At 35.0% G+C, this 13895-nt stretch overlaps 1 protein-coding gene across 4 annotated transcripts; it reads left to right on the plus strand.

Annotated features, from left to right (window-relative positions):
- Positions 1–3212: 3212 nt before the first annotated feature.
- On the plus strand, positions 3213–13239 carry LOC113062514 (uncharacterized). 4 transcript variants are annotated; one of them, XM_026232421.1, is made up of 7 exons: positions 3219–3335; positions 9247–9299; positions 10175–10465; positions 10605–10847; positions 10959–11009; positions 11114–12409; positions 12533–13239. In XM_026232421.1, coding segments are annotated over exons 1-6 (789 nt in total). In that variant the 5' UTR covers positions 3219–3333; the 3' UTR covers positions 11263–12409; positions 12533–13239. The 4 variants fall into 4 exon arrangements, with proteins under 4 accessions (XP_026088207.1, XP_026088206.1, XP_026088204.1 ...); XM_026232419.1 differs by lacking the exon at positions 3219–3335 and adding an exon at positions 8663–8804; XM_026232422.1 differs by lacking the exons at positions 9247–9299; positions 10175–10465; positions 10605–10847; ... (1 more) ...; positions 11114–12409; positions 12533–13239 and adding exons at positions 3796–3848; positions 4441–4713; positions 4853–5107; positions 5217–5267; positions 5375–5970 and having other exon boundaries at positions 3213–3335.
- Positions 13240–13895: the final 656 nt, after the last annotated feature.

Consider the following 13895-nt stretch of genomic DNA (forward strand, 5'->3'; position numbering starts at 1 on the left):
ACTAACGTGCCTAAGACATTTGCACAGTAGCTAGTGTATGAATAAAGTACGTATGATTAAATTAAGTATATTTAAATAAGTGTAATTAAAGTATGTGTTCGTTCATATGTGATGAGTGGTGACAAGCGAAAACTTACAGTAGATGAGAAAGCGACTCCTCCCTTGTGACCGTTTGTAAACTGTATTTATGTCAAAGAACTGCACAGATATGGATTCTAGCAATCTATCGATAAACACACACCTCATGTCCTCTGTCTCTGTTTGAGCTCGCGCTGCTCCGCGCGGTCTGCGGATTGAAGAGTGCGCTGAAAGACGGGGAGGAGACTGGTCTGACGCCGGTTTCATATGAAATTTAAGCGGACTGACTCTGAGGCTAACCGCTCCAGAGTTCGTTTGAAAGCATACGGAGACAACCTCTTCAAGCAGGTCTCGGTATGCTTGTTTGGTCCACTTTTGGTGCGCACCTGAGTGCGATTGCTGTGTTCTCACCTGCCCAATCGAACCGCACCAAAGGGAGAAACGCTCTCTGGTACGATTTAACCAAACTAAATGAGGCAGGTGTGAAAGCACCCTTAAAGGGGGGGTGAAATGCTCGTTTTCACTCAATATCCTGTTAATCTTGAGTACCTATAGAGTAGTACTGCATCCTTCATAACTCCAAAAAGTCTTTAGTTTTATTATATTCATAAGAGAAAGATAGTCTGTACCGATTTTTCCCGGAAAAACAGGAGCGCCTAGAGGCGTGTCGTGTGGGCGGAGCTAAAGAATCACGAGCGACAGTAGGCTTTTGTGTTGAGCGAGTCTGGAAGCTGTGACAGCTGTGAAGGCTGAAACTGAACGAGAGCAGCAGTAGCAAAGGCTTCTCTATGTGGTATGTACTGAAACTGTATATATTTGCTTAGTGATTTTGGAAAATGACTAAGTTCCACTTTGTTATATATATATATATATATATATATATACGTTTCCATAAAGAAGCTAATTGTTCACTTTATAGACGTAGCTGTTGTGATTAGTAATTAATTAGTTATTCTTCATTAGTTGGCCATAGTTCCAAAGTAGTTCTCAATGACGATATTTTTCTTTAGTAATTATCAAATACCTAATAAGGAACTACCTATGTCCTAAATGAGCTATTACTTACTGCTTAGTTAATCTTGCTTCTATATTAGTTAATAGTATTAAGTTAAGTGTTAATGTAGTACTACCTATTACTTCCTGCGTAGCTACTTATTAACAACGGACCATTATTTTAAAGCGTTACCAATTGCATTAATGAGAAATTGAACAGGTGTTCCTAATAATCCTTTAGGTGAGTGTAGATCTTTTACAAGTGTCAAAGGCTTCTACATCTGGTGGATCATTATCATTGAAAAGGGACTCTCTGCGCCATGTCAAATCACTGTCAGTTCAATCTGAAGGAGCTCCAAGAAGTTGTTCCTTCTTGTTTCCCAATTAGTGTTTTCTGTGACAAAGCAAAATCCAAGTTCAAGGGCAAGACTGAATAGCTTGCAAAGTTTCAAAGTTGGAAACACAAGGAACCAGCCGGGAAAGTTATTGAACCTAGGCTCTTTATCGCAAGGTGCAGGGCAATGACCTATTTGTATTGGAAGCTAAGCATCATCCATCATGCAGAAACAACTTCAACACAGAGTACCAAACCCATGAGCGGTGAAGGGAGAGAGTAGAAAATGCAGCAGACAACACTGACAGGCCCAGAAGATAGCAGAACATAACAAGTCATATTGTGTGGTAAAGGATTACATTCTTAGGAATGTGATTGAATGCAAAGAGGTTGTCCAGCTAAGATCCATATGCAACTTGTACATGAAGACATTGGAAAATCAAGGTTTTCCTAATCCTGAATACCGCAGTGAGAAATTGGCAAGACGGTTACAGGGAGACAAAGACATCTCTCATGAACTCACATTCTCCAAGGTGCATCAACATGAGTGTATGAAGTCGAACCTCATATACAGGTACAGCTCAGCATTACTGTAGATGAAGCAGTTGGATGTGCATACAATCTTGGAACAGCTGACCAACTTCAAGAAGCAGCACACACACTCCATTCTCTACACATCTTTGGCCATTTTTTGCTATTTTTGTCCAGAAATAAGGTCAATATGTTGTCAAATGTCAAAAATAACCAGTCCATTAAATTCCTGGGGTCAGAATTGTGTTGAAAAATGTGTTAATTTGTCTCTGTATGTTGTTTACTTCTAATGTTATGCCACCTTCTATATCATTTTTTGATTTTTCGGGTTCCGGTCTGGTGCAGCAAAGGGTTAAAAAAGAACCCTTTGGGACATTATTTCAGCTTGGCACCTGGCTGATTATGAAAATAGACACTTTAAGGATTTTAAAAAGTCAGGTGGCATAAAAAAAGCCGGGGGGTGCGCGTGGACCCCTATTTCCATCTAGACTACTGTCTTCAGAGTCAACAGATCTGCAAGATCAACAAGATTCTCTCAACATATTTCTGCTGTATATTTGTAATGTTCAGTGTGTGTGCATGTTTAGACCAGAGCTCTACATCAGGAATCAGTTTAACTCTATCTGCATTCAGTATTTGTGTGAAACTGACTGAAAGATCTGGACAGATCACTTCTACCAATCCGTATTCATTAACTAGGAATTATTGTTTCTATTCTAATCCACTAACAGAAAAACATAGTAAAGTATTTATAATATGATATAAATATAATTATAATATAAACAGTAAGCATGTATATCTGTGCCAATCTGTGAAAAACAGTGTGCTTGTAAATATGTATATTTATTACTTTTTTTCTATTTAAATATATACAGTTATTTTTATATGTTGCTTTCGTTTGTTTATTTGGGGATTTGCATTATTCTTTGTAAATCTGCTGTGAAAGAGTAAATATTAAACTGTTTTTGTAAGAAACATTTTTTATTGGTGTTGATTTGTTGGTTTGTATTTATATATGAATTAAATAGTTTTAATATTTTTTTTTACTAAGTTCAGAAAAATAATGCTTTATTGTCTTGATAACATTATGATCAAATATGTAGATGTTAAATTAGTTTACATCTGCTGCTCAAACTGTTGAGATCAGACTGAAATCATCAGAGATCTTGTTGAAAATGAACTTCATCTGTCTGTATCTGGACTCAACACATCTTCAGCTTTCACAGAATAACCAGCAGAGGACAATAAAGACCAATACTCTCCTTTAGTGGGAGGAGCCAAACACATACTTCCTCTGTGATGCATTCGGTTTTGTTTTCACTCATGTCTCAGTAAACGCCCAGTGCTTTTCGAAATGTAACGCATGTAGAATGTAAAACTCCTGCTGAACGTTTACAATGTAAGTTATTTTATCCTTTTAAATATAAGCTTGTATGTTTTGTGCTATTATACCAATCGTTGTGTCTATTTGTAAAAAAGGGTTGCCTGCTAACATGCTACTGATGCTAACGTTAAGGAAATGAGTGAACATGTTTACCGTTATGCTAATGAACGAAGATAATGATGATGATGTTTTTTACTACTGTGGTTATTAATGTATTTATTAAAATGTTCTACATTGATCACTCAATTCAAATGATTTCTACGTTGATTTGAGGATTGTTCGGTTACTCTGTGTCTGTTTGTGTCCATCATGTTGACTCAGATCTCAGATGATTACACACACACAGACACACTGATAATGTTTGTAGTCTGTGTATTGTGTGAGTTGTGTAGTATTTTCTCTCTCAGATCAGTGTTTTCTGTCTGTATTAATGTGTTTGTGATGTGTGTCTGTATCTGTCTCTTATTCTCATCAGGTTCAGATGCTTCAATCTTCTTCTGCTGCTGTTTTGTCTGGTTTATCACAGCGGTCAGTGTCATTTATGTTCATAAACTCTATTTATTCTTGGTGTTCAGTGTCAGATAGAGTTATTCTAGTCAATTATTTCTCTGTTGTGTCTCTCAACCAAGACTTTTGTTAACATTTGTGGATTAATGTGGAGATTTCACTGATTTATCTGCTGTTCATTTATTAATAAACATTGTTCAGGAATTCATTACAATTGCTCTCTTACATCTGATACAGCTTTATATTATTTTCATCAACATTTGCTAATATTGCTCTCTCTTATTTCCCTCATTTATATTTTTTTATATATTTTGAGAGTCTAGATGAAGAGCACAAAGACAAAATAGATCATGTCTCTGATGAGCAATGAACATCCTTAATATTTACATTCATTTCTGATCTTAAATATTAGAGAAACTCCTCCATCAGTTCAGAGATGATGAATTAACTTCCACTGAGATGAAATATCTGCAGCAGAGGAGAATATAGCTGAATAAATTAACTCTTAACTAGATTGTTTTATAATAACATTAATTAAAGAGAATAGACAGAAACACATTTATTTTTCAGTATTGATATTTTCTATTGATTGAATATTATACTGTATTTGCAGGAAACACATCTAAACCTGTGTCAGGAAAAAAGAGAGGAAACATCACACTCAGATGTGGACATGAAGACAATAATATTGTTCACATTAAGTTATTCACTCCATCAAGAGAAATAGATGTGTGTGAGACTGAAGAATGTAGTGGACGAGTGTTTAAAGAAGGAAACTGTGACGTCGTCATCAAGAATCTGATCTTCAGTGACGCTGGGAAGAACATTTTGAGAATCTATTACAATAATGATCGGACAGACCTGGAGTACCAACTTCATATTGATGGTGAAGACTAAACTGATCAAACATCAGCATCTGCTTCTTTAAATGATTACATCTGGTCACCAATCATAAATCTGTGTTTATGGTCTTGATTGATTGACAGCATTATAATAATGATTAATATCTTTCTGTTTCTCCTCAGATGAGATTTCTGTGAAAACAGGCGAGGAGCTAAAGATGTCTGTTCTGGTGTCTGATGCTGATAAAGTGAAGACAAACTCTAGTGGAGAGTGGAAGGAGGTTTGGACGAGAGATCACGGGGTTCAGAGCGACCGAATGAATGATGATAATGATGGAAACCTGATCATTCAATCATTTCTGGACAGTGATGCAGGAACATACAGAGTTCTGGACACTGAAGGAGAAATCTTGATCACAGTCACAGTCACAATCACAGGTGAGAAACTCAGATATGAGGAAATATTATTTATAAAGCTGAGGTTTATTCATCATGATCTGAACATTGACAGAAATATTGATATTAAACTGTGTGAATTACCTTTCAGCATCTGGTACAGAATCACCGGAAAAACACAAAAATGACACTGGACAACACAGTAAGTTACACAGACATTGAGAGCTTTACAAAATCATCAAGCAAGTTTAATAATGATTTTTTTTTAAATATATGCTCTCTTCCCATCTTCCTCTCTTCCATCTGTAGAGAACTGGATTGTGTCAGTTGTCGTGTGTTTGGTGATTCTGGCTGTGATTGTGATTGTGATTTCTGTCTTCATATGGAGACGTCAGCACAGAGATCACACACAGGTTCAGGAGAATACAGAGAACACACAGGAACTGGAGAAACTATAATGATCTTCACTGAACACCTGAGATCCACTGGTTACTTGTGATGTGTCTTCAGTGCCGAGACGACTCTGTCACATATAACAGCTGCCGGAGAGATATGTGTGGTTAAAATATATGATGTGTGAGCTGACATTATTAAGAGATGAAGTCTAGTAGAAAGCAGTTAGTATAATCTGAGATCATCAGAGATAAAGATGATCATCTTCATGTTGATTAGCACTGATCGTTGACTCTGAGATCAGCAGAATATGAATATGATCCTCACAGTATAACAGAGTAACTGATCTCCTGATTGTTCTGTCATTTCTGTATTTCTATGCATGTTTTGAACACATCTGTTGAAATATGTGTCAATGTGAGGAAGAGGACACACAAAGTTTCTTTCCATTTGAAACCGTGCTCGAAAAAAAACAAAAACAAATTATATTGGTTCACTCCGAGCAGAATCGATATTTTAACGTTTCTGTTCTGCGTTCCTCTGATATTATTACCGTTCCGAAACCGGTTTGGGAGGAAGAAATACCGGTTAATAACGTTATTTTGAAAAAAAAAATATTATTTGCCTATTATTTGCCTAATAATAATAATTTAATAATAATAATAATAATAAAGTATAGCTTTTTCCTTATTCAAAAAAAAGGATAAAAATAGAGATCTAACGCTTACAGTTTACAGCTTGCACCAGATTTTGTCCAAATGTAAGCTAGGCCTACTCAAAAAAAATTAAAAAAAATAATAATAAATAAAAAATCTATCAACACTTTAAAAGTATTTTTAAGATATTTAAAAAATGTTTACTGCATTGTTAAAAAAAAAAAACACTTCTATAAGATTGCGTTTTGAGAGTAAAAAAAAACAAAAAACATAAGTCACGGCTAACATTGCATTTTATAAGCCCTATTACTTTTCCTAAATAATGAAGGATAAAATGCCTGTAGTATAAAGCAAAATGTTTAAAAACATTATAAAAGCAGTTATTAGTTTCTCTTCAAATCAAATCCTCTAAAGTTTAGGCTATAAAAACCTCAATCCAAAAACTAATTAATGTAAGATGAAGCTGACGCCTACCTCTCTCAGAAGGAAACAAGATGCATTAAGAGCTGGGGGTGAAAACTTTAGGAATATGAAGAGCAATGTAAATTGTACTTAATTTGTGTACCGGGAAACATACAAGTATCTTCTGTTGCTTACGAAGGGCAGAACTATATTTCAACAAAATAAGACAAATTTGGCCATCTTCATCGTGTTCAAAAGTTTTCACCCCCCAGCTCTTAATGCATCTTGTTTCCTTCTGGAGCATCAGTGAATGTTTGAATCTTTTTAAATAGTTGTGTTTGAGTCCCTCAAATGTCCTCAGTGTGATAAGATGTATCTCAAAATCATAAAGTCACTGCTGGAAAGGGTTCAAATATGCAAAGATGCTGGAAAACTGAAGAATCTGCAGGAGCTTAAAGATTTTTCTGAAGAACGCTGCTCAGTTTAACTGTTCAGAACAAACAAGGGACTCATGCACAACCATCACAAAACAGAAAGACAGCCGAGGATCATCAGGTAACAGAACACAGTACTAACAACCAAGGGTTCACAAACTTTTGAGGGGGTTATTTTAATAGTTTCAAAAAAACATTTTTGTCTTGTGGAATAAATGTTAATATATTTTATGTACTATATCTTACACAGGACAGTACTAAATAAAAAAATAACATTCATTTCTTATGATCTCTCTTATTTTTTGAAAATTACTCATATTTTCACAGATTCTGCAAGGGGTGCACAAACTTTCGAGTTAAGTGTGCATGATGGTGTTGACAAATGGAGCTGATAAACAAGAAGCAGCTGCCAATGAACTGGAGAGATCCAAAATGAGCTTTTAAAATACTGCAAATTCAGAAATTACTGCCGCATCAACGAAGCATTAATAGTGGACCAATACATACAGAAGAAAAACAAATGAATATGCAATCTTAACACAAATATAAAGTAAAGAGGTCAGTGGTATAAGAGGAATGACAAATAGTTGTTTTAAGTGCGCACACAACAAACGTTAACAGAATTTAAAAAATAAATGGACTTCTGACAAGCCCCCTGAAATAGTCAGGCCTAACCTAAAGATTCATTTTGTGACAAGTTTTGTTTTTGGCTAGAAAAAGACTCAGGAAAAAACCAAGCACGTGTCAGAGCCAGCAAAAGCCATATAAAGAGTAAGTGAATAAAGTGAGAAGTGCTGTTTCCCACAGTGAACCTATCGTGGTAAAGTTCTTCTATAGGGAGGTATGAGTTGTGCTTTATCAACACCGCCATCATTTCACACACCACTGTGTCATGTAATACATAAATCCTGAAGCAGAAGATGCTAATATACATTTTACCATCGAGTCAGTGTTTCATTCATTATCTGGCTCAGCTCGTGTTCATCTTCAGTTCTCTCTTCACAGCAGTTCAGTCAATACTGTTTGAGTTCATGAATTACTCCGGGATATTGGTTTGTTTGAACTCAGAGGGAGTGTCAGACACATTAAAAAAGTTAACAGCTTAAGTAATTTGTGGATTAATGCGTATTGGAGACGCAAACCGTTTAAAACGATTCAGTTCGATTTGGTGAAATGGTTCAAAAAGATCCGGTTACATCGAATGATTCATTCACGAACCAGATTTCACAAACTGCTTTGTTTTGCACTGTCTTACAACAGACACGGAAGAGAAGACAGTGTGCTTGTAAATATCTATATTTTGTAAAAAAAAAAAAAAAAAAAAAAAATCTGTATATGTTTATATTTATATGTTGCTTTTGTTTGTTTAATTGGGGATTCGAATTATTATTTGTAAATATGCTGTGAAAGAGTAAATATTAAACAATTTTTGTAAGAAACATTTTTCTTGGGGTTGATTTGTTGGTTTGTATTTATGAATAAATAAAATAGTTTTAATATTTTATTAAACTAAGTTCAAAACAATAATGCTTTATTGATAATATTATGATAAAATATGTTGAACAAACTGTTGAGATCAGACTGAAATCATCAGAGATCTTGTTGAAAATGAACTTCATCTGTCTGTATCTGGACTCAACACATCTTCAGCTTTAACAGAATAACCAGCAGAGGACAATAAAGACCAGTCATACTCCTTTAGTGGGAGGAGCCAGCCATACAGTGGGAGGAGCCAAACACATACTTCCTCTGTGATGCATTCGGTTTTGTTTTCACTCATGTCTCGGTAAACGCCCAGTGGTTTTCTAAATGTAACGCATGTAGAATGTAAAACTTCTGCTGAACGTTTACAATGTAAGTTATTTTATCCTTTTAAATATAAAGCTTGTATGTTTTGTGTTATTGTAACAATCGTTGTGTTTATTTGTGAGAAAGGCTTGCCTGCTAACCTGCTAATGATGCTAACGCTTAGGAAATGAGTGAACATGTTTAACTTTATTCTGATAAACTAAGATTGTGATGATGGTTTTTACTACTGTGATTATTAATGGAATTATTCAAATGTTCTACATTGATCACTCAATTCAAATTACTTACGTTGATGTGAGGATTGTTTGGTTACTCTGTGTCCGTTTGTGTCCATCATGTTGACTCAGATCTCAGATGATTAAGAAACACACACACACTGATAATGTTAGTAGTCTGTGTATTGTGTGAGTTGTGTAGTGTTTTCTCTCTCAGATCAGTGTTTTCTGTCTGTATTAATGTGTCTGTATCTGTCTCTTATTCTCATCAGGTTCAGATGCTTCAATCTTCTTCTGCTGCTGTTTTGTCAGGTTTATCACAGCGGTCAGTGTCATTTATGTTCAGAAACTCTATTTATTCTTGGTGTTCAGTGTCAGATAGAGTTATTCTAGTCAATTATTTCTCTGTTGTGTCTCAACCAAGACTTTTGTGAACATTTGTGGATTGATGTGGAGATTTCACTGATTTATCTGCTGTTCATTTATTTATAAAAATTGTTCAGGAATTCATTACAACTGCTCTCTTACATCTGATACAGCTTTATATTAATTTCATCATAATTTAAAAAGTTAAAATGAGGCACTGCTAATATTGCTCGGTTATATTTCCCTCATTTATATTTTTAATTCATATTTTAAAACAAATATCTGGTTGCTGCAAAGAAAGTAACTTTTTTCAGTTCTGTCTTCATTATTATAAACGATTGCTGTATTTTTTGTTAAAAGCAGGAAGAGTTGAATCTCAGGTGTTTGTAAGGTAAAGCTCTGGAAGCTCATTTAGATTCTGATGAAGCTGCTGTTTTCTGTTCATTCATGAAGCAGATCTCATTAGTCATTAGTGCTTGAGATTCAGCATTTAATGATTTTATTTCATGTAGAGACGATGAAGAAACCTGAGGTTGAGAGTCTAGATGAAGAGCACAAAGACAAAATAGATCATGTTTCTGATGAGCAATGAACATCCTTAATATTTACATTCATTTCTGATCTTAAATATTAGAGAAACTCCTCCATCAGTTCACAGCTGATGAATCCACTTCCACTGCCATGAAATATCTGCAGCAGAGGAGAATATAGCTGAATAAATTAACTCTTAACTAGATTGTCTTATAATAACATTAATTAAAGAGAATAGACAGAAACACATTTATTTTTCAGTATTGATACTTTCTAATGATTTAATATTTACTTTATTTGCAGAAACCTCCTCTATATCTGTGTCTGGAAAAAAGAGAGGAAACATCAGACTCAGATGTGAACATGAGGACGATAATATTGTTTACATTGAGTTATTCAGTGAGTCAGGAATCATATCTGTGTGTGAGACTGAAGAATGTAGAGGACGAGTGTTTAAAGAAGGAAACTGTGACGTCGTCATCAAGAATCTGATCTTCAGTGACGCTGGGAAATACTCTTTGAGAATCATTTACAATAATGATCAGACAGAGCTGAAGCCAAAAAAGGAGTGGAAGTTCGATCTTCATATTCATGGTGAAGACTAAACTGATCAAACATCAGCATCTGCTTCTTTAAATGATTACATTTGGTCACCAATCATAAATCTGTGTTTATGGTCTTGATTGATTGACAGCATTATAATAATGATTAATGTCTTTCTGTTTCTCCTCAGATGAGATTTCTGTGAAAACAGGCGAGGAGCTAAAGATGTCTGTTCTGGTGTCTAATGCTGATAAAGTGAAGACAAACTCTAGTGGAGAGTGGAAGGAGGTTTGGACGAGAGATCACGGGGTTCAGAGCGACCGAATGAATGATGATAATGATGGAAACCTGACCATTAAATCATTTCTGGACAGTGATGCAGGAACATACAGAGTTCTGGACACTGAAGGAGAAATCTTGATCACAGTCACAGGTGAGAGAAACTCAGATATGAGGAAATATTATTTATAAAGCTGAGGTTTATTCATCATGATCTGAACATTGACAGAAATATTGATATTAAACTGTGTGACTTACCTTTCAGCATCTGGTACAGAATCACCGGAAACACACAAAAATGACACTGGACAACACAGTAAGTTACACAGACATTGAGAGCTTTACAAAATCATCAAGCAAGTTTAATAATGATTTTTTTTAAATATATGCTCTCTTCCCATCTTCCTCTTCCATCTGTAGAGAACTGGATTGTGTCAGTTGTCGTGTGTTTGGTGATTCTGGTTGTGGCTGTGATTGTGATTTCTGTCATCATATGGAGACGTCAGCACAGAGATCACACACAGGTTCAGGAGAATACAGAGAACACACAGGAACTGGAGAAACTATAATGATCTTCACTGAACACCTGAGATCCACTGGTTACTTGTGATGTGTCTTCAGTGCCGAGACGACTCTGTCACATATAACAGCTGCCGGAGAGATATGTGTGGTTAAAAATATATGATGTGTGAGCTGACATTATTAAGAGATGAAGTCTAGTAGAAAGCAGTTAGTATTATCTGAGATCATCAGAGATAAAGATGATCAGCTTCATGTTGATTAGCACTGATCGTTCACTCTGAGATCAGCAGAATATGATCCTCACAGTATAACAGAGGAACTGATCTCCTGGGGCCCGTTCTTGGTACGTCGCTAACTCAGTTAGCTGGATTTGATTGTTGATGATTTGATCTTGGATCATTTGGTTCTTCGAAGCTCATCCCAGAGCTGCTGTCATAGCAACAGGTCCGTTAGCTTAAACCTGCTCGGGAGCAGCTTATTTCATGTAAACAGGATTAGATCGCTTCTGTTCAACAAGAACTGATACTCAAAATATGTCTGCCACCACCGCAAGAGTATCGTACTGATCCAGGGACAATAATTTAAAATAATATTACGCAACCCACATCCAGTGGTAAATATATTCAATTCCAAACATCATGAAATTAACACATCAACCTCAAATAGATATTATTTTAACATGGTCTAAAAGGATCTGTTTTTATAATCTCACTCCAGATGCATCATTGCGAGGGTCTTTTAATGTGTTAAGAGTTCAGAAGGGAGAAACAATCAGTCTGAACTGCAGCATGACAAAACGATATGAAATCGCCTGGTATCACCTCAGATCTGAAGGACTCATTCTACTCTTTTCTGGTGGCAAGAGAAAGGCCATTATATATATTTTCTTGATATTTCAGTGTATATGTGTGTGTATATATAATTGGATTTCAGAGTACATTTTTAAGTCACAAAAATACAAAAGTTTGGATGCAGTGAATTGTTTTCTTGATCTGAAAAACAAATTATAAAAACGCTCAAATATCATTATGCAAAATCTCTGTTGCATAAAGAACAAAAAGTCACAGAAGCTCATCTTAACTCACTCTTCCATGTACAACTAAAACAACTTTGTATTTGTGTGTGTTTAATAATTTGTTCATATATTTATAGGTCTTTCTGTAACAGAAGTGCCAAAAGAGGTTGATGTCATAGGTAACACTTTGGTTCATATCTTTGTTGTTCATTTAATTTTCTAACTGCTGTGGAGATCCAACACTAATTCTAGTTTTCAGTTAACACTTTCTGGTTCTTCAATTCTTCTCTACCTCTCTGTAGATGGAGTGACTACGAAAGAGAGGGCGTTGATGTTTGGTGGTGTTGGTCTGGCAATTGCTGTGTTTTTTCTGGCTACAATCATTGCAGGAGGAATCATTCACTATCACGGCTGGCAGAAAGGATGGAGCGCAGCCAAACGCTCATCTCTGATTCGTCACAATTCAGCTAAATGACACATTTGTATGCTTTATTTTCCTGTCTGAGCTTTGCACTGCAAGCTAAACCAGAAATACTATACTACAAACTAAAATAAATGTCTAAATGCTTTTCCTGTTGGCCAGATCAAATTTTACATTGTTTTGACAAATGTCACCTTTTTCGGACACAAAATCAGATCGTGCTATTTCTCTTAAAACACAACTGACTTCAAACTTTCAGAGAAATGGGCTTCAACCCTTTGCAATGAACAACAAGCTGAGATTAAGAAAAAGTCCCTTACGAAAAAGAAGTTTATTCAAATGTGCTATTAGTATACTTCTTTTAAACTTAAAATAGGAAAGTATGCTTTTCGTTTACTTGTATGTACATCTCAGAAATTGGCTTTATGTACTCCTCATAAATATACTTAAAGTGACATTTAAGTATGATTGACTTACATTTCAAATTTGTGTAAGAACATTTGAGTTATACTCCTAGAATCTGTGTTTTCATTATTATACAGTAGAGGGCGCTAGTACACATCTTCTTCACAGAATCCCCCCCCCCCCAAAAAAAAAACAAGTGAAGAAGAAAAAAGAAACAGCAGATACTAACACATGTAACACGATCATCTGACATGAAACAGCATCAAAACTATAACGTTATGGAATAAAATGTCTACCGAATAAGAGGTTATAATTACAGTCCAGCTTTGGGGTGTTGATTGACTTCATCTACGTTATGATTATCATTCTGAGTTCAATTCATAGACTTTTTTCAGCTTTTGTTAAAAAAAAAATTTTTTTTATTTTTATGAAACACATTAAAGTGTTTTTAAAAAAATAACGCATGAAGCTAGAATAAAATGTGTTTAAAAGCAGATACCATGTTCTTTTTTTTTTTTTTTTGGATGTTTTGTATGTTCAGATATGAATATATATACATATTAAAACCTAAATATAGTATATTATATAGTAGTATATTAAGTATAGTAGTATACTTAAACTATGATGTAAAGTTCACTTAAAGAAAACTTATGAGTACTACTAAACTAGTACTAGTTCTAGACTATACTTTAAAGTGTACTAAGTATTTAATTAGTAAACTATCAGTGTACCTATAAGTTAACTTTTAGTATAACTGCAGTACAAACTACAAACATAGAGGTAAACCAGTTGTGTACTCAAAGTTTGCTACTGTTATACTTAAGGTATACTTTTATATA

This window comes from Carassius auratus, chromosome 44 (assembly GCF_003368295.1).
Source record: "Carassius auratus strain Wakin chromosome 44, ASM336829v1, whole genome shotgun sequence".
Taxonomy (NCBI): domain Eukaryota; kingdom Metazoa; phylum Chordata; class Actinopteri; order Cypriniformes; family Cyprinidae; genus Carassius; species Carassius auratus.